The 21,900-nt window shown below is 37.4% G+C and overlaps 1 protein-coding gene across 1 annotated transcript in view; it reads left to right on the top strand.

Moving 5' to 3' along the window:
• Positions 1-20,424, top strand: part of LOC149564901 (transferases/nucleotidyltransferase) — a 57,971-nt gene extending 37,547 nt beyond the window's left edge. The window contains exons 7-13 of the mRNA XM_089818440.1: positions 18,530-18,579; positions 18,770-18,857; positions 18,985-19,239; positions 19,501-19,593; positions 19,704-19,808; positions 19,926-20,042; positions 20,123-20,424. Coding sequence (XP_089674566.1) covers positions 18,530-18,579; positions 18,770-18,857; positions 18,985-19,239; positions 19,501-19,593; positions 19,704-19,808; positions 19,926-20,042; positions 20,123-20,188 — 774 coding nt within the window. The 3' untranslated portion in view covers positions 20,189-20,424. The remainder of the gene's footprint in view (positions 1-18,529; positions 18,580-18,769; positions 18,858-18,984; positions 19,240-19,500; positions 19,594-19,703; positions 19,809-19,925; positions 20,043-20,122) is intronic.
• Positions 20,425-21,900: the final 1,476 nt, after the last annotated feature.

Below are 21,900 nucleotides of genomic sequence, written 5' to 3'. Positions count from 1 at the left end.
TTAGGAGACTTTGAATACCTGTTAGGAGATTCCAACCTTGTTAGGGGTTGTAGAAGACAGTTGGACCCACTACCCAAACAGCTTCAAGGGCAAGACCAATGAACCCACTATTCAAATGATCTCTGTATTATTCCTTACACAATAATAGAACTGAAATGTACGTTGTTCCTTTGTCTCTGTCCTATCAGTTGGACTTTTGCTCTATCAGATCTTGTAACTAGATCTCACATCTCGCATCCAATAATCCCTTGGATCGCTTACACACATTCAGTAAGCACTTTGCTCCTTTTCGCACTTCACACTTCTTCAATGATCTCAATACACATCATACATATTACAACCAAAGAAAACATCTTTCCTTTATACCATATCTTCATAATAATTCCTTGAGTCAGCCTTGAGGCTTTCCCAATTAATTAAAATAAGATAATTAATTAATTACAATTACAATAGCACTGTCGGCTCACAGTCTATACAAAACTTCACTCGTGCAATACTAAGGCTTGCACACTCGCTGACGTCATCATTTGACTATCCTCTATCATTGCCTGATTGCGCATCTCTTCATTACATCCTAGATGTAAGATAGCCAACAAACATTAGGAACTGCTTTCCTAATACTTTCTCTGAACTGCTCTCTGTAAATCAGGTACAACTTCTGTACATCTTTGACTTGGACTCTGTGTACTTAACCACATCATCAGGACACTGTGCCGTACATGTCCATAACTGCGCATGACTAGACAATCAAACCATTGTCCATGCCATCAAGATCTCTGTCTGCTACTCTGCCAATCTGTACGGAAACAATGCTATGTTGACATCAGTGACAAACACTGTCATGAATGCAACATATCAATACTCTCCAATGCTCAGGATACTCCCCAAAGTAGTATCATCAACATTTATGCTAACAATCTCCCCCTTTGTCATTGATGACAACATAGATGGAAAACATCTAAGTTCCAAGAATACCAAGTAGTACTTTGCTGTTACTTCTATCCTCATCTCATGCATACTCTCTTCCATGCTTTGGGAAATGTTTTTCATGCATATTCTCCCGCATTGACATCAATGTCAAAGCTCACAATCTTAATGTACCATTTGTTAACTACCAATTGTTAATCAGCTGCTCCAAGTCATCAACCAGCTCGAGTGTCTAAAGATACTATTCAATACCAAATACCAAGAGTCCTCAATGACTTAGTACATATCAGATACTCCCCCATTCGGGAAGCATCATCATTCACTCCAGTCAAATAATAGTGCTTTGTACCATTGGACTGATGCACTCTCTACCTCACCTACTAAGAAGTAGGCATGGGCATAACTCCAAGCATACCTCTCAAGTACTCAAATGTATTTTTAGGCAAAGGCTTCGTAAAGATATTTGCAATCTGATCCTTAGTACTTACATACTCCAATTTGATCTCCTTTTCTGCTGCTTTCTCTCAGCACATGATACTTAATAGATATATGCTTAGTCTTAGAATGCAATACAGGATTCTTAGACATACTCACTGTACTTGTGTTATCACAGTAAATGATAACAGGTTCTTCAATCTCAATTCTGATATCCTTCAACATCTGCTTCTCCACATAACTTGATTATAGTTGTTTGTTGCTGCAACATACTCTGCCTCAATAGTACTTTGCGAAATACAATCTTGCTTCTTGCTTAACGAAGAAACCAATCTTCCTCTAAGAAAGAATGCTCCACCATTGGTTCTCTTTCTGTCATCCATACTGCCTGCCCAATCAGCATCAGTATATGCACAAAGCGTGAAAACACTTGATCTGTCATACCGAATCCCATAGTCAGATGTCCCTTTCAGATATCTGAATATTCTGTTCACTGCTGCAAAATGATATTCCTTAGGATCAACTTGAAATCTAGCTACAATCCCAACTGCATTTGCTATATCTGGTCTGGTGCGAGTTAGATACTGCAAACCTCCAATCATGGATCTACACTTCTTCTGCTCCACTGTAGGTGTCTCATCTTTGTTGGATAACTTGTGACTAGTTATCATAGGTGTGCCAACAGGTTTATAACTTTCTAGATCAAACCTTTTCAACAAATCTTTTAAGTACTTAGCTTGTGAAATGAATATATCATCATTATTCTGCACAATCTGCAAACCTAGGAAAAGCTTCATTTCTCCTATCATGCACATGTCAAATTCATTCTTTATCTCCTCAGCAAATTTATCACTAGCTTCATCATTACCTCCAAAAATGATGTCATCAACAAATATTACAATAATCAGTAATCCATCTTCAATTTCTTTTAGATATTGTTTACTGTTTGCCGTACCTTTAACAAATCCAAGCTTTGCCAAGTAACTGTCTAACCTCGCATACCAGGTTCTAGGTGCTTGCTTCAGACCATAAAGAGCTTTCTTTAATCTGCATACCATGTCTTTATCTTCTGATAAAGGAAAACCTTCAGGCTGCTCAATATAAACCTCTTCTTCTAGTTCTTCATTCAGAATGGCTGATTTAACATCCATTTGGTAAACTTTGAATTTCTTGTTCGCCGCATAAGCCAAGAACATCCTTACTGCTTCCATTCTTGCTACTGGAGCATATGTTTCCTCATAATCAATGCCTTCTTGCTGTGAATAACTTTTACAAACAAGTCTGGCCTTGTTTCTCACAACTTCTCCTTGCTCATTCATCTTATTCCTCAAAACCCATTTTGTTTCCATCACATTCTTGTCTTTTGGTCTAGGAACTAACTCCCATGTATCATTCTTTACTAACTGATCCAATTCTTCTTTCATTGTTTGGGTCCAATGATTATGTTTGACAGCTTCCTCTGCGCACTTGGGTTCAACTTGAGATATCAAACACATCTCCTCATTTACTCTGTTCCTTGTCATTATGCCTTTATCTTTACTTCCTATTATCTGCTTAGGCGGGTGATTCCTTGTCAAATTTCTGTTAGGGGTAGGAGTTGACATCTCAACTCTTATCTCTTCTCTAGGTTTAGAGCTTTGTTCTCGTCTTTGCTCAAAAGTTAGCACATCATTCTGCAGGTCATTGTTAGTCTTAAACAAAACTTTAACATTCTGTCTAACAATTCCAGAGTTATTCTCTTCTTCATCTGAATTATAACCTACCATATTTTCTTTAGTTCCAAACTTCTCATCAATCCTTACATTTGCGCATTCAACTATTGTCTTAGTTCTATAGTTGAAACATCTATAAGCCTTACTTTTCAATAAATAGCCAAGAAACATACCTTCATCGCTTCTTGGATCAAACTTACCAATGCCATCGTCTTTGTTAATATAACATTTGCTCCCAAATATCCTGAAATATTTGACTGATGGTGAATGTCCAAACCATAGTTCATAAGGTGTCTTGTCCATACTTTTTTTGATATGTACTCTGTTAAGAGTATATACTGCTGTATTAATTGCTTCTCTCCAGAATGTCTTAGAAACATCATTCTCAAATAGCATTGCTCTAGTTGCTTTTGCTATAGACTCATTTCTTCTCTCAACAATCCCATTTTGCTTAGGTGTTCTAGGTGTAGATAGCTATCTTTTGATTCCATTTTCTTCACAAAATATGTTAAATTCTCTAGAAGTGAATTCTCCTCCTCTATCAGATCTCAAACACTTAATCTTAATACCAAATTCATTCTCAACTCTATTCTTAAATATCCTAAACTTCTCAAAAGCTTCAGATTTCTCTTTAAGAAATGCTACCCACATCATTCTAGTGAAATCATCAACAAAAATCATAAAATACCTTTCACCATAGAATCCTCTTGTTCTAGAAGGACCTCTTAGATCTGTGTGAACGATCTCTAGCTTCTCTGTGGTAGTGAACTTCTTGCTAGGGAATGATACTTTCTTCTACTTAGCCAAAATACATTCCTTACACACGACATTAGTAGGCTTAAAAATCTTAGGCAAGTCTCTGATTGCAAAAGTGCTACTAACCTTCAAAATATTATCAAAGTTTATGTGACATAATCTTTTATGCCACAACTAACTGTTATCCACTTTAGCTACCAAACATGTCATCTCAGTAGGATTCAACTGAAATACATTACCTCTGGATCTAGTGCCAGTTCCGATCATCTTACCATCTCTGTCTTTGATAGTGGAGGTCTTCTCAGTGGACTGCAATAGATAACCCTTGTCCACTAATTGTCGAACACTCAACAAGTTATGCTTCAATCCATCAACAAAATAAACATCATCAGTGTTAGTTTTACCATCAAGAGTAATGGATCCAATTCTTGTTATATGACAGGCTGCATTGTTACCAAGTCTAACAATACCTCCATCATGATTCTTGAACTTAACAAACTTATTCATATCACTAGTCATGTCATGTGAACCACCACTGCCAATTATCCAGTCATACTTCTTTTCCACTTGGGTAACTAGAGCTCTTTCTTCTCTAATTTCTCTGTCAAGATCATCCTCCTTGATAGCCACAAATCCTAATTCATCGTCACTTTCACTTTGACCTTTCTCATTAGATTCTTCATCTCCGTTTGCATACAAACAATCTCTATCTCTATCTCTTCTAGGGTTAAAATTTCCCTTATACTTTTTCTCTCTTTTAGGACATTTAGATGCATAATGACCAAATTCATTATAAGTCCAACATTTAAAAATTTTCTTACTATCTTTTTGTCTTTTCACCAGAAGGGCTATTTCGTGTTCAATCTTCTTGTCTTCATCAGCTCTGTTGCTACCAGCAAAATCTTTGTGAGTGCTTGCATTGCTTGTCAAATTAGGTCGAATTTTTAGGGTACTTAAAGCTGTTTTGACTCTTGCAAGTTCTCAAGGCTGTCTCAGATCTACTTTTGCTGATTCTAATCTTCCAAGTAATGTTTCCCTAGTGAAATCCATAGTGCAGGGCATCACTAGTCATATCATCTGAGCTATTGGCTTGAATGGGAGTGTCAAACTTTTCAAGATCTTCCATATGACTTCATCATCTTCCTTGGTTCCACCATGAGACCGAATTCTTGCAACCATTTTTGATATTTTATCAATATAACTTCTTATAGATTCATCTTCCATCATTCTAGCATCTTGAAATGCACATATCCAATTCTGTAATCTCATTCTTTTTGCATGATCATCACATTCAAAAGTAGATTATAATGCTTTCCAAATTTCATGAGATGTTACAACTGACTTTACTTGACTGAATTCATTCTCTGGAAGAACTATTAGTAGGGCTTCTCTTGCTCTCATGTTATACATGAATGGATCTCTCTCTTCTTCTCTATATCCTTCAAGCTTTTCTTCTTCACTGATTGTCTTCTGACTTTTTGTCAAGATCCAATATCCTGGACCCATGCACAACATGTGAGTCTTCATCTTCTCCTTCCAACTATTATAGTTGGCCCCATCGAATCTTGGACTATCTTTCCTGAACATATTCACCATTGATCTCACAATGTTGTTAAGCTTTTTCTTCAAGGACTTGAAGCTATGATAGCAATTGTTAGAATGTATAGTCCACTGACATAATTGCAGAGGGGGTGACTCAATTATCCAACTAATATCACAATTAGCAACCTTAAACAATCTTAACCATATGAGTAATATAAATTGAAACCACAACAAGATACTCATACACGATAACACCAGATATGTTAACTAGGGAAACCCTTGATCAGAGGGAAAACCGCAGTGGGGATGGTATCCACAAAATGATGTACTAATATAAATATTCCTTGTTAGAGGATATACCCTATTAGGAGTCTGTTACAACATTCAGTACATATGAGTCCTTGTTAGGGAACTTTGAATTCCTTTTAAGAGATTTCAACCCTGTTAGGAGTTGTGGAAGACAACTGGAGCCACTGACCAAACAGCTTCAAGGGCAAGACCAATGAACCCACTGTCCATATGATCTCTGTATTATTCCTTGTAGAATAATAGAATTGAAATGTACTTTGTTCCTCTGTCTCTATCTTTTCAACCAAACTTCTGCCCCTTTAGATCTTGTAACCAGATCTCAAATCTCGCATCCAATAATCCATTGGATTGCTTACACGCATTGAGTAAGCACTCTGCTCCTTTTCACACTTAACACTTCTTCAACGATCTCAATACACATCATACGTGTTACAACCAAGGAAAACATCTTTCCTTTATACCATATCTTCATAATAATTCTTTGAGTCAGCCTTGAGGCTTTCCCAATTAATTAAAATAAGATAATTAATTAATTACAATTACAATAGCACTGTCAGCTCACAGTCTATACAAAACTTCACATGTGCGATACTAAGGCTTGCCCACTCGCTAACATCATCATCGAACTGTCCTCTGTCAACGCCTGACTGTGGATCTCTTCATTACATCCCAAATGTAAGATAGCCAACAAACATCAGGAATTGCTTTCCCAATAATCTATCTCTGAACTGCCCTCTGTAAATCAGGTACAACTTCTGTACATCTTCGACTCAGACTTTGTGCACTTAACCACGTCATTAGGACACTGTGCCGTACACATCCATAATTGCGCACGACCAGACAATCAAACCATTGCCCGTACCATCAAGATCTCTATTTGCTACTCTGCCAGTCTTTACAGAAACAATGCTATGTTGACATCAATGACAAACATAGTCATGAATGCAACATATCAATACTCTCCAATGCTTAGGATACTCCCCAAAGTAGTATCATCAACATTCATGCTAATAGTGATAAGTGATGTTGTATGAAGTAAAGGCATATAGTGGAGTCTGGGAATTGAATGTTATTCTTATGATGTTGTTTGGGATTGCACTGTCACTTACCTCCCTTTGTATCTTGGTGTACGAATTGGAGGCCGTATGACTTCAATGTGTCTCCTTCAACGGTGAGTACGAATGTCATATTTGCACCAAGAAACAATTGTGGAGATTTGCACAAGCAATAGAAACTTACACTTAATAGTGATAACACAAGAACACCAGATAGAAGTTCACCAAAAAATACCAGCAACACCATAAGTAATTTAGATTCAAATAACAACACTTTAGATAACAATATTTCTGAACACAAAGTAGAGCAAAATAGGGTGAGGAGTTACTCCCAGCGAAACTGCCATTACCAAAAAATGAGGGTCTTTCACCTCCAAATTGGTATAGGATAGAACTCCAACTAGAATTTGCATTAGCAATTAAGTATCAATGCTCGCATACTTACAACTATAACAAACTTGGTCATATATATATGGCTTCACGGAAACATTTCGAAGGATTACAAATACGCCAACTCAACCAACATACTAAACAAATAAATTTATAAGGGCCCAAGAGATAATAAAACTAATGTCGGGGACAAATACTATTACATTAATTTATTTAGTAATTTTGGGGACATTCCAATTCTTCTGACACTTCTCTAGGACACCAATGATTTCGGTGGGCTTGAGAATTAGTTTCCCTTCTTCATTAATAGGTGACAATTCCTTTAACACTGTGACATGCTGCTCGATGATCTTCTTGAGACATGACACATGAAAAAATTGCAAATCCAACTTTCCTCAAGAAATTCTAGTTCGTAGGCAACTTCTCCTACCCTCAGAACCACTTTGTAGGGTTCATAGAAGTGTGATCTCAAGTTCTTGCCACAGGCCTTCAAAGAGGATTGTCTGTATGGTTGAAGCTAGAGGTATACCAGATCGCCAACCTCAGAACTTTTCTCAATCCATTGTTGGTCGACATATATCTTCTACATGTTTTGAGCCCTCAGCAAGTTATCCTAGAGGTATCTCAAGATATCCAAACTCTCTTGTAACCAATCTTTGACCCTTGGTGCGTGATTGCCAATCAGTGCCAGATCCACAAATGACAAAGGTTCATAACTGTACAATGCTTTGAAGGGCACCATACCTATTGACATGTGATTGGTGGTGTTGTAACAATGTTCACCCAATTGTATGCAAGGAGCCCATGCTTTATGCTATGTTGAAACATGGTTCTTGAGATACAACTCCAACCATTTGTTCACAATTTATATTTGAGGGTGGTAGCTCATGCTTGGCAATAACTCTGTTCCCTATCTTAATACCTCCATCCAAAAGGTGCTATGGAAACGACTATCCCTATCACTCACTATGTTTTGTGAAAGACCATGCCCCACGGAAGAACAAACCGACCACTTGAGTTGCCAGGTATCCAAAGGAGATCACAAAGAAATGGGCATTACTTGGTCCAACGATCTACTATGACGAAGATGCAATCCTTTCCTTGCACTTTGGGAAGCCCGACAATAAAATCCATCGAGATGCTATCCCACTTTTGGTTGGGGATTGGCAGTGGTTGAAGCAGATATGCAAATAAGATGTGCTCAGATTTGTTCTATTGGCAAGTGGAAAATTCTTGCATGTACTGTAGTACGTCATTCTTAAGGTCCTTCCACAAAAACCTTTCCTGGATTTGTTTGTAGGTCTTTAGGTATCTCCGGTGTCCACCCAAGGGTGAGTCATGCATTTCTTTTAGAATTCTTTCATCTTGAACTTGACTACCAAATAGATTTTGCCCTTGTAATAAATGATGTCGTCAAACACATTGTACCTAATAATGCATCAAATGACACACAAATGTGTTCTTGGAGTATTCAACCAACAAATGTGCCTTCCAATCTGCCAAAATCTAGGATAGAGTATATGGTAGGGCTTTTTGACAACACATTGAACACCGCATTGTTTTTGCCTTTTACATAATGTCAAAATCAAATGCACGGGATTTTCTCACCCACTTTTGTTGTTGTTGAGATCCTTTGCTTTGAGAAATATGTCAGGCTGTTGTGGTCTATCCATTTGACAAACTTGGTTTTGACGAGGTTTTGTCAAAACTTTGTCAATGCATGCATAATGGCAAACATCTCCTTGTCGTAGAGGGAATACAATTTCTGCGCCTGAGAGCTTTTGACTCTTGAACGCAATGGGGTGAGATTCTTGCATTAACACTGCCCTATGCCTTCTCCCAACATGTCACACTCTAGGATGAAGGGACGAGTGAAGTCAAGTAGTGTCAAAACTAGACAGGTAGTCATGACTTTCTCCAGTTTGTTAAAAGTGTGATGTGCCTACTCATCCCAACGGAAGGATCCCTTCTTCGTTAGATTTGCCAATGATGCATTGAGCTGTGAGAACCCCTTTACAAACATTTTGTAGTAACTGCACAACCCAAAGAATCCATGTATATTCGAGAGAGTTTTGGGAGGCGACCAATCTAAAATAGCTTGGGTCTTCTCTTGGTGCACTTGAACCCCTCGGGCACTGATGATGCGTCCCAAGTACAATGCCTTTGCAATTCCAAACTCACATTTGAATTTTTCACAAACAGTGACTATGTCTCCATAATTCCTACCACTTTGTCCAAATGTCACAGATGTTCCTCCCATGCCTTATTGTAAATGAGTATGCCATAAAAGAACACCAACAAGAACTTGTGCAATTGCTTATTGAAGATGTGGTACATGCAGGACTAGAAAGTGGTCGAGGCATTGGTCAACCCCAATGACACGAGCAACAACTCATAGTGTTCCTAATGGCAACAAAAATCTATCTTCTCTATGTCTTGCTCCCTCATGCATATCAGATGGTAGCCAGATCAAAGATTTATTTTGGAAAAATAGACCGCACCATTTAATTCGTCCAACAATTCGTTGATCCTGGGGTGGGGTATTTATTTTTGATGGTCTTCTTGTTCAACACACAGTAGTCCACACACATTTAGAAGGATCCATCCTTCTTTTGTAGCAATATCGATAACGCGAAGGGGCTAGAACTGGGCTTGATCCATCCTTTGTCGAGGAGTTCTTGGATCGTTTTCCCTATCTTGTCCTTGAACTTCTTAGGATGCCGGAAGGGTGTGGTGATGGCAGTCTTGACTTCGTCCAACTCTATGGTGTTCTCAGAGCCACAGTGTGGAGGTATACCCAGTAGGATGTTAGAGAAGACCATGCTATGGTTATCCTACACTGTTTGAAGCTCATCATCTTGGTGGTAAGTTTTCTGCCCTTGAAAAGGCTTTGTGGAAACCAAGCAATGTGCTGTCCAAACAAAATCATCATGTCTAAGGATTGCCTCCCTCTGTTATGCCGGGATTTCCTTTAGGCCTTCATTTTCCATTGCCCTCAGTACAACCCTTTTACCATCCATTTTGAAGGACTCCATCCTTTTGAAGCTCTAAGTGTACTCATCAAGAGTTTCCATCCACTGTATGCCCAATATAACCTCCATTTCATCCATATCTAATACAAAAAAATCATTAGTTACCGTGTCGTTCCCCATGGTAATGCTTAGTCGTAGAAACAAATGGGTACATGACAAGAGGCTTCCTCCGCCCACCTTGACATCGAACCTTTTGTGTGCCTCTGTATGCGAACCCCTTTGGTACACAAGTGACGAGTTGATGAAGTTGAGTGTGGCCCCATTGTTGAGCATGACCATGACTTAGTGTCCTTGGAGTGCACCCCAAAATCGGAATATAGTGCACCTCAAAGTACCAGCAAGTGTTGCGATGACTCCTCGCCATTCTAATGTGGCAAGCCTCTCTACACGATTTATGTTAGCCTCCTTGGAACCTCGTTGACCTATTTCTTTGGTTTTAGGTTCCTCATGCTTCCTACCGTTAGACATAACCTCAATGTAGTGGATTTCCTTTTTGCCCAGGCATCGGTGCCATTTGGTTCCCATGGCTCCTTACAGTTAAAACAAAGCTTTCTTCTCCTGAGCTGTTGTTTGGTGGCCTCAAGCAGTGATGACTTCTTTGACTAGGGTTTGTTACTTTTCCTTCGAAGCAAGGGGTGGCTTGGGATGTGAATAACTCTTGGGAGAAGAAGAGGAGGATGTCGCTATGTCACGTGCCTTTTGAATTGCTTTGGTGAGCATGATGGGGTTGAATTCCCTCACCCAACTTTTTAGAGGTTCCATTAGTCCGCCCATGAATAACTCAATCAATTGCCTCTTTGAGATATCTATTACTGACACAAACAACCTCATGATTTTGTAATGTAACTGTTAACTTATCTAGATTGCTTTAGTTTTGCCAACTCCTTGAAATTAAGTTTTGGATCCTTCTTGTCAAAGTGGTTGATCAACTTTTTTGTGAACTTAATGTACGAAGTCACTTGATTATGGTCGAGAGTGACCATTCCATGATGCCACTATTCATGTGCGATTCCTTCCAGGTGAAGTGCTGCAAATTTTATGGTTGCATCTTTAGGCATGAGGTTGAGCTTGAAGTAGGTATCTGCTTTTTGTACCCAAGCTTGTACTGATGCTGCTCTTGTCCCATCAAAGGATGAAGAATTAACCTTGCCAATCTTCTAATTAAATCATCGTTGTAGTATCCTTGACCTTTTCCCCTAGAGTGCTTCATCTAGAGCTCAACATGATCTTTGAAGGATGTATCTCCCTTAAGATTCACATTCCTCCAATCTTGACTCAACTGTTCTTGCAACTCTTGGAAAGTCGACCCTTGTTACGCTTGAGGTGCTTATATCTTTTTGGGAAATGTCTACATCAACGGTAAAGAGGTTTAGCAATGGGGATTTGACCTCCTAGTCGCTAAAGTATGGCTCAATCCATTGGGATCTCCACTTGTTCTCTTGATGCCAACTGCTGCAAAGTATCTTCCATGAGTTTCCGTTGTTCTCCTCTGACCATAGTTTTCGCTGAGCTGAGCTTAGCTTCTAGTTAGCTCCCTCAATAGTGCCACGACTTCTATTGAAGGGTCGTGGAGCTCTCACATTCTGTTGATAGAATGGTATCTCCTTGTAGTGTATACTTTGAGTGCCTTATGCATCCACAACCCAATAAGATGACAAAAGCGTCAGTGATGATATCACTAAGATGTTCCCAAAATTGGCAGTTGGAAGACAACCCAAATTCGTGTGTACAAATGTGAGATGAGGTCTAAAACATACGATGAAGGAAATGTTGGCCATATGGTGTAAGTGATTTGGACTACATGTGGGAGTGGAGGTAGCCGTAAGGCTGTGACTCCAACCATATTCCGTACACGTACAATTGATCGTACAACGATAGTAATTGGGTCGTGTTGACACAAAAGTCTTCATCCTTGCTCGAGGTATGACCCTCAAAACGACTTTGTGTAACATGGAAACAACCTCCAAGTGTGGGACTTGTGCTTTGAGGTCGAATCTTCGGAGGAGGCCGGCTTCCTTACAATCAGAATGCACCTATACTACCACTTGGAGGGAAAAGGGAGAAGGAGAACTGAAATTGAAAGCAGGAAGGGAAAGGGGGGTGATGCATCGAGATTGAACTATGGTTAGAACTCTATCTATAACTGCACAAAACATCAATGAAAACCCAAAATACACTAGTGTTGACTCTATTCTATTTCCCAAGGAATCACATGCAGGTTTGGAATTGATTGAAGTGCTGAAAGGAAAGAGATTTCACTATACAACAGCTGCTAGCAAACTTAACACAACATATGAATCAAGAAAAATAGAAAAGAAACACTCACTACAAGGCAATAAACATGCACAAGATAGCAAAATGGCAAGAGAAGGTAAGAAACAATGATTTCATTAATGGAAAGGCAAAAGTTGTAGAGCATAATGCTGCTGCAAAATACAAATAGAGAAGAACCCGGAAAATATATTTTCAACTTGCCTTAATAGAGCAGGCATAAGTCTGATGTTTACATGAAGCGCAAACCCCAACCCAAGGTGGAGTTAAGTTGTAGAGAAGCCATAAATGAATATCAAAATTAAATCTGACTTTGAAATCAATTTGATGTAGTGAAGTGACAAAAAATAACAAAAACAATACATCCAGCCATAAGAGATCAAATCCCATGAGATTCGATCATTAAAATCAATAAAGAATAATGGAGATGTATTGGCGCCGTGGAACAGGGCCCCAGATGTCATTCTGCAATAAAGGAACCGTCCTTGTCACGTGGCAAGGTTGCATCAGAGTAATTCATGCCGTTGTCAAAAAACACTGGTTGGGATAACACACAATGTTAACTCGCCTTAAAAATGCAAATTTGACATGCGCAAAAAAGATCAGATCTGCCCCCAAAATGATGATCGTCGATGTAGATCTCCTTGTTTGAAATAGATGGCTCAGATGCTGCAAGAAAATCCCCAACGCATAATTAAAACACAGCCATTGATCAAGATTTTCTTCATATCAAATGGTCGGCTAAGATGAAGCAAGGAATCTCCCAAAGATGCATCCAAATCTAACAGTCGTCGCATCTTCGCAAAAAGCCAAGGAAGTAATGTGAAAATGCAAGAGCCGTTAGATCAAAGGCAACCCAACCAAAGAAGGAACCGCCACATGGCACAAATTTGTTGGTTGGCATATTTCTCGATGCATGGTTGAAGAGGCAGCATGGGATTTCTCCATTTTGCGAAAGCAAGAAAAGTCACTTTCCAAAATAGCGAATTTCTCTATTTCACTATTTTGGAAAGGCAAAAAGGGAAGCCTTTCGAAATAGTGAAATTCACTATTTCGAAAAGGGCATGAAAGTGCCTCTCCGAAATAGCGAAAACAGTTAATACGAAATGTTAACCCTTGCAAATGCACATGTTAATCAACAACTCAGCAAAAGAGGAAATCGAGTTCACTCTATCAAGGAACAAACCGAGCCAACTCGATCAATGAAGAAATCAAGCCAACTCGACGAAAGAAGGGACTGAGCTAACATGAAATGTTAGCTGCCAACCAAATCGCATGCTAGTCCACAACAAAGAATCCAGCCCATTGAAGATTTCTCTAATCGGTTATTAGTGATGGGTTGAATGGGGGGCAAAAGTGGCCAATGGGTTGTATGAAGTATCAAGTCGTACAATGATAAGTGATGTATGCAATGTGCAAGGTCGTAGTGATGTTTGGGAATGTACAATCACTTGCCCCCCTCTGTATCGTGGTGTGGGAATTGGAGGTCGTACAACTTCTATATGCCTCCTTTGATGGTGTGTAGAGGTGTTGTATTTTGTAGGTATGGTATACACCCAATGCCAATAGTTATATAGAATTAATGTTGCACCAAGCAACGTTTGTGGAGATTTGCACAGACAATACAAATTTACTCTCAATAGTGATAGCACAATGATAGACACTAGATAGAAAGTCGCAAAAGAATACCAACAACGCCAAAAGTAATTTAGATTCAAACAACGGCAACACTTCAGATAACAAGACTTTCGAACAAAGAGTAGAGTAGAATAGGGTGAGGAGTTACCCCAATCTGAAATTGCCAATACCAAATAGGGAAGGTCTTTTACCTCCGAAAAGGTATACAATAGAACAACAAGAATTTGCAGTAGCAAATAAATATTGAAGTTTGCATACCTACAAATACAACAAACTCGGCCTTATATATGGCTTTGGTGAAACATCCTGAAGGATTACAAATGATGCTGACTCCGCCAACACGCTAATCAAATAAAAATAAAAGGGCCCAAAAAGATAATAAAATTAATGTCGGAGCCAAATATTATTAAACTAATTTATCTAATAATATCGGGGACATCACACATCATTCATGCACTATTCAAACTTAGGCAATATCTGGTTTGTAGGAAGCTTGTGGTGAAAATGGATCATAATAGCTTGAGCTTCTATCTCAATCAGCAAGATTTGAATGAACAAAAATGGTTAGGCAAATTAGAAGCCTTTGATTTTGACCTTGAATATGTTAAAAGAAAGAACATTGTGGTGGCTTATGGACTCTCTAGAAAACCTTGTTTTTGCACTATGACTGATATATCCGCCAATTGAAAGGTTTCTATAATAGCTGAATATGCCAAGAACACTTTATTGACATTTTGGATGAGAAATTACAAGATGATAGGTACAAAGTGGTTGGTGAACTCATATCTTATAATGGTAGGGTGTAACTTGTATCGGATTCAAAGCTAAAGGAAACTGTTCCGAGGGCATTTCATGGCACACCACCTGCTGGTTATCCAGGGTGCTACAAGGCATACGAGCAGGTAAGGGAACACTAACTTGTGGAAGGGGATTCAAAATGTGCTGAGACATGTATTTCCATTTAGCTTGTTGCAGCCCCTAGTTAATCCGAATCAGAAATGGAAGGCATCTCCATGGATTTCATCACGAGACTTGCAAAGTAAAGAAATGTATCTATGTGGTTGTTGACAGGCTTGCTGACTGATCTCATTTTCATGCAATATTTTCAAAGTAAAACATTCCACCAGTGGCTGATCTAATTTTTAGAGGGATTTTTAGATTTATGGAGTATCAAGGAAAATTGTGAATTTTAGGGACAACAGATATATCAGCTTTTTCTGGTGAAATCTCTTTCGATTAATTGGCATAGAATTGACCCCAAGAACTAGCTATCATCACCAAATGAGCAAACAAAAATTGTGAACCAGTAGATAGAAGGTTGATTGAGGAACTGTGTTATCAAACAACAAATAACATGGGTCAAGTGGCTGGACCTTGGCGCTTATTGGTACGAATTCACTCACTACATATGTATAGGTATGACTCCTTTTATACCACTTTATGGTTACAATGCCATGTTATTCATGCATTTGATTATTTCAGATAGTAGAGTACCAGGGGCTAAAGGTTTAATTCAACAAAGCTTAGATATTGTGAAAGCAAGAAGAAAAATTGCAGCAGTACCAAAACCAACAAAAAGTGTACTGGTTGCCATTGAACTATAAATGTTTTTGAGGTGGGAGATAAGGTATTCTTTAGATTGACATCCCTATAGACAATCTTCCCTCAAGGGAAGTGGAGTTGAGAAGTTAAAGCCACAACCTTATGGATCTTATATTGTCATGAGGAGGATTTGCGAGGTTGCATATGAGTTGGAACCTCCAGTAAACAGCAGAATCATAATGTTATCTATGTATCATGTTTAGAAAACTCTTGGAGAACAAGTTACATCATCACTCTACCTGCCACCACTTAATGATGAAGGTAAGTTGGTTTTGGAGCCCAAATCAATCATCGATGAAGGAGAAAATTTGAGAAATAAGGTTATTTCATAATACTTGGTGAGATGGAAGAATCTTCTGCTCGAGGATGCTACAGGGTAAAGAATTGAGATTTTGGACACGAGAGTTTTTAAATTGCTCGAGGGAAAGCAGTTTGAGGGAGGGAGGATTGTCAAATCTCCATTCTAGTTGGTAAGACCAAACAATCTTAAAAGGTGCTCTTTTAACACCTCATTAAATAATATATATTTAAATAAAGAATACAAAATACAATTAATAATAAATAAAGTGAAATTTAAGCTTATATTTTGGGCCCTAGGCACCCACAGACATGTATAAAGGTGATTTGCAGGCTGAGGGCAACTATCTACAGTTTATATATGAATTTTGGGATTAATTCCTGAAGTGGCACTAATTGGACAAAAATATACCTCAAGGCTGGACAAAAATATAACCTTATACTACCAAAATTGCTTGAGTTTTGATTCAACACAGCTAATACTGCAGTTAACCTAGCAAATTGTATTTCTAGGCTGATCTCCATGACTGTAGTGTGATGGGGGTATGTCCACCTATTTTCCAATATGCAGACAACTCCCCTAATCCTAGCTGAATGTTGTTTTATCTAACCAAAATTCAAATAGGGCATATCTTGGGAAGGTGCCAACAACCATTGAAGAGTGTGGAAGGTTGGCAATTTAGATATGCCAGGACAGCTAACAAGACAAGGAGCCAACTGTAAGAACAGCAAAGAAGGTGACTCATTTACTAACCGTCCAGCCCAGCCCAGCCCAAGGAGACAATCAATGACCGCCACAGTCTAGTTTGGCACCAGATCTGATGCGAAATTGGACCCTATTTTGGGCGTGTCATTATCATGGTATTTTCATCACTCAGAAGTGCTTCAGAAAAAAGAAACCTCAAATCCCATGGGAAGTTCGCTCATTAATAGGAAAGCAGAGGGAATTAAGACTCAGAACATGTATCTGCAAACACAAGCCGCTTTTCTCCACAAACCAGGTGTTATCTAGGTCAACATTTTGCAGTTTATTTCCAGGTGTTCATTTTTAATCTCCAATATTAAATTTTTGCTAAGTTTTAATGAAGTTCCTTAGAGTTTGTTTACTTCCTGGCGCTATATTGGTCTGATTTATTGTACACAACATAAATGTATTAGGTATCTTACAGAGTACTAGGGCAATGTCTAGCAATGCCACCTATTTTATGATAAAAATAGAAGTGAGATGGGACATTTTCATAATTCAGAGCTTGAATTTATCATGTTTATTCTTATTTTGTCCTTGGTTGCACTTTTGTAATCCGAGGTGCCTTAAATTCGGTACTTCCTGTCAACATATTTATAATTAACACTACCTTGTTAGTACTTAAAGTGCTTTCAACATTTATAATTTTATACCATTATCTTGTAGAGTTTGTTTACTTCCTGGCGCTATATTGGTCTGATTTATTGTACACAACATAAATGTATTAGGTATCTTACAGAGTACTAGGGCAATGTCTAGCAATGCCACCTATTTTATGATAAAAATAGAAGTGAGATGGGACATTTTCATAATTCAGAGCTTGAATTTATCATGTTTATTCTTATTTTGTCCTTGGTTGCACTTTTGTAATCCGAGGTGCCTTAAATTCGGTACTTCCTGTCAACATATTTATAATTAACACTACCTTGTTAGTACTTAAAGTGCTTTCAACATTTATAATTTTATACCATTATCTTGTCTAGACTTGGTGCTTGGTTAAGTATTTTAAGATGCCTATAATTGTACATTTGTCCCTTAAAACTGATTGTTTTTATTGAGTCATGAACATTAATGCCTAATTTTTTTTTGTTTTGTGACAAGAAATACAACCTGAATTCTTCTTTTTTATATGTGGAAAGATGGCAGACAGGAGAGATGCCGCAGTTTTCTCTATTTGTATGGCACTAACTTAACTTTGTGTAGATGTTTCTTGATGAGCCCAACCATTCCTACATATTTATGCAATATTGTTTATCATTTATCTGTTAAGCCACGATGTCAACCTTTACATAAATATTACTCTCATTCTTTCTGGAAGACAGAATAATTTGAAATCACCGCAAACATAAATCTGGTAACCAACATTCTTGATGTTTAAGGTGTGTGGGAATCCAAATAATCAAAATTGCTCTTAAGCTACAAAAATGACCTCATTTTTAATATGTTATTTAGCCACAACATGTTAGTCAACTCTATTATAGTATCATACCAACTTCTGTTAATCCTACAGGTCTTCCTGATTGTTGGTGATATTGTTTTTATATACAAATATTGTCAATACTACCATATGTTTTTGCATCTGTTGTCATATTCAATTCAATAGTCTTTGGTTTGCTAAGCATATTTTTTTTTTCTTCATCATGGGATGCATTTCTTCACATTCTACGTTTCATATGCTTTTGCAAAAGTGAGTTTTCACATTCTATAGATGCCAATTTATAATTTGGTTTTACTGTTGACTATTTATCTTTGAAAATGTAGTTGTTTTTCAGATATATTACATTGAGTAATGCACTTATCTGCTTAATAATGATACAGATGGAAATTCGGTCTGACCTTGTTGACGCACATTTATATGCTTTTAGGAGGTATGCTTCCTAGTTTTGTTGTGTTGACTCATTACAATGTGTTACTGAACACCTATTGCAAGCCTTCGGGTTCACCAATCTCGAGCTAGACAATTCTTCTAACTTGAGCATATTATTTGTTCTTTGATCTAATTGCTCATTTTTCTTATGAAACTCTTTATCGCTATAGCTGAGGGTTTGAACTTGGCAGAACTGTATTGCAGGAAACATTGGAACAAATGCCTGCAATTCGTAGTATCAAGGATGAGCTAGTACCATATCTTGTTAGGTCGCAGCTGGTATGTGAATCCAGGTTTCTTTCCTGCCAATTTGTTTATAATGTTCTGCTTTATCTATTATATCCAGGAATGTATGATTGCTTGATGGACCATGCTCTCTAACTTTAAACAGGCTATTTGTGTTTAGAGGTGTGGATCATCATCAAGCAATAAGATACAGAGCGAGGAAATGAGAAATGAAACTGATGCTTTGCCGAAAAATGATTCATGGCCATTTAATCAACCAGTGGCTGGGGTCTTAGGATCACATCCTTTTTCTTTGGATGTCATTGGTCAGAAGTCTGATGGAGGTGCCCTAAAATGTTGTGCGTATATTGCTAACAAAGATAAATACTGTGCACGACTAAATTCTATTCAGGCCTTTGGGGACATAAATAGAGATGTAGGTGTTTTTTTAATTTGATTTAATGTTAGCTTTCTTTTTAACCAGGGCATAGCTTATTTATGGACTAAAATAATACTTGGTGTAGAATCAGGTGTTCCAGTTGAATTATTTAATTTGACCACCACTCAACTTCTTGTTCTCAAAAATATCAAGTGTAGATGGTTGGTTTAGATAGAATATGTAATTGTGCACAAGTCACGTAATGTTATGAGAACTTCTGTTTAAGTAGAATCTGAGAAATTCCTATTCATCTGTTAGGTCGTGGGAGAGGCTACTCATCTTACAGGTTACACAGTATCCGCGCACAACAACATTGTTCATCCCTCAGCAGAATATGGTGCTAAAACTACAGTGAGCTGCTATTTTCCTGTTTTACGTGTCTTGGAATTTATATTCCACTGCATATTTAAGGTGAAGAATTACTGAACTTGATTAAAATGAATGAAACTCGGATTGTTCAGATTGGGCCACACTGTATGCTTGGAGAGGGGTCTCAAATGGGTGACAAATGTAGTGTCAAACGGTCTATTGTAGGGCGCCATTGCAGAATTGGTTCAAATGTAAAGGTATAATTTGGTTACCAGACTATCATGTTTTACTAAACCGGTTTATGGATGCTTTTTTGTGGGACAATGCAAGCGTTGTTTTCCTGTTGAATTAATTAATTTTCCTTCGTTACACAGATTGTTAATTCAGTTGTAATGAACCATGTAACAATTGATGATGGGTGCCTCGTTCAAGGATCCGTAGTCTGCAGTAATGTACACCTTCAAGAACGAGTCACGATAAAGGATTGCCAGGTTTGGAGCATATGCCTATTTAGTCTGTTTTAAGGGAAATTGATAGAATACTATGGTTCTGAAGTTGTGGTTTTCTACAGATAGGAGCGGGATATTTCATTGCATCTGGTATGGAACACCGGTCTGAGGCCTTAGCGAAAAAATAGAAAACATGATGCACTTGAGCTAGTTCATTGCCAGCAATTGTCCTGAATGTTGGAGCAATTTAGCCAACGGGGTTCAATTACCTCAGATGTGATAATTACTTATCCCGTTGTTTGATGGTGGAGAGAAAATACCGAGATATAAAAGCTTAAACTTGTTCTGTTTACAACGATTTATTATTTTAATTTTATAAAAATTTGAAAATATGTGAGCTATCTGAGATGACTGTTTAAGGAAATACTTTTCTTTGGCAACTTTCAATGGGAACTTTTAGCATATGTGGTACTGCAATCTGATTCAGGTGAGAATCATTTCATTTTTTGAAAGGAAAAACTAATGAGACTTCAATTAATCACAAATAGTTTTTTCTTTAATATTAGAATAAGGTTTACAAATATGGTTCAGAGAACGTAAATCAGCACAAACGACACGAAATGTCAAGTCCTCCGCAGCCTAACAAACCAACATCCAAACTACCATGCAAGGCTCCCCTTTTGAAATAGATTTCATAATAAGCAATAGAAGTAATACTAAAATATAAAAGGAGGAAAATTTAAGTAAAATAAAAATTTAAAATAACAAAATTAAAATATAATGTAATTAAAATTTAATTAAGTATATTGAATGGTCAAAGGGTATGAAATGAAAAATTGTGACTCCTCAAATATGATATATGAAAATGAGTTCATTTGAAAAGGGGGGATGGGAGAAGGAATAAAAAATGGAGCAAATAAAGCATATCAATTAAGGAAGGATTAATAAAAAGGAGGATTAATAAAAAGGAATGAAAAGTAAAAAAATAAATGAGAGAAATTATAAAGAGAGAGGATCAATGGAAATGAATGAGAAGTAAATAAGGAAATGACTTTTAAAGGGGTGAAATAATGACGATTTGTATTCTTTCAAAGTGTGTCCATTGTAAAAGGTTTTGATTCTTTCAAAGGGTGCTAAATGTAACATGTTTTCTTTTAGAGGGTAGAGATGATGAGGTGTGACCTCTCCTTCACACTAGAAGATATAAAGAATGTTCCATTTGAAGAACACATTCAAGGGAAAGCAATTCGAAAAAAATGTTTCATTTGGACAAAAGGCATTAACGGGAAAATAATCTATTATTCTCAAAAGATAGCAATAGAAGGTGGCAACCCAATTCTTATGCAAGGTGGTAATTTGGCTAATAATTTAAGATTATTAGCAATGTAAATCACCAAATTTTTATAAAAAAATAGTTCTAAAATATTTAAAATTGTTCAATATTTTATTTTATTAAAAAATTTAATTTCAAAGATTCGCCACAATAGTCGATACATATTTGATTCACATAAATATTATATATTATTAGAGAAATTAAAATTAATTCACCAATAGTTATCATAATTATTAGTTACTTTAGGGATATATCACCAATATTTAGTTTTCGCTATTTATTTAAAATATAATATAATGATCCTCATAATATTCCATGAGGTAAAATATGTTTAATTTTGATCTGTAATTTTTCATGGTGATTAACGAGCTTGAATGAATTGGATTCTCATTTTGAGCCCTTAAGCTTGGGTGAGGAAGATAGTTTCCATACAATCTTACAAAAATCATTTCATTTTTCTACAAGCACGTATATATAGGATTTGTAGGAAATAACTTCCCTCAGTTAAGTAGACGATTACAAGTTGATTTTCTTGTGGGCCAAAGAGTTTGAATTGTCTTGGATAGG

Source organism: Cupressus sempervirens, chromosome 3 (genome assembly GCF_028749045.1).
Source record: "Cupressus sempervirens isolate cs-2001-9-10 chromosome 3, ASM2874904v1, whole genome shotgun sequence".
In the NCBI taxonomy this organism is placed as follows: Eukaryota; Viridiplantae; Streptophyta; class Pinopsida; order Cupressales; family Cupressaceae; genus Cupressus; species Cupressus sempervirens.
The sequence above is the reverse complement of the archived record's forward strand: the minus strand, read 5'-3'. Positions and strand labels throughout refer to the sequence as shown.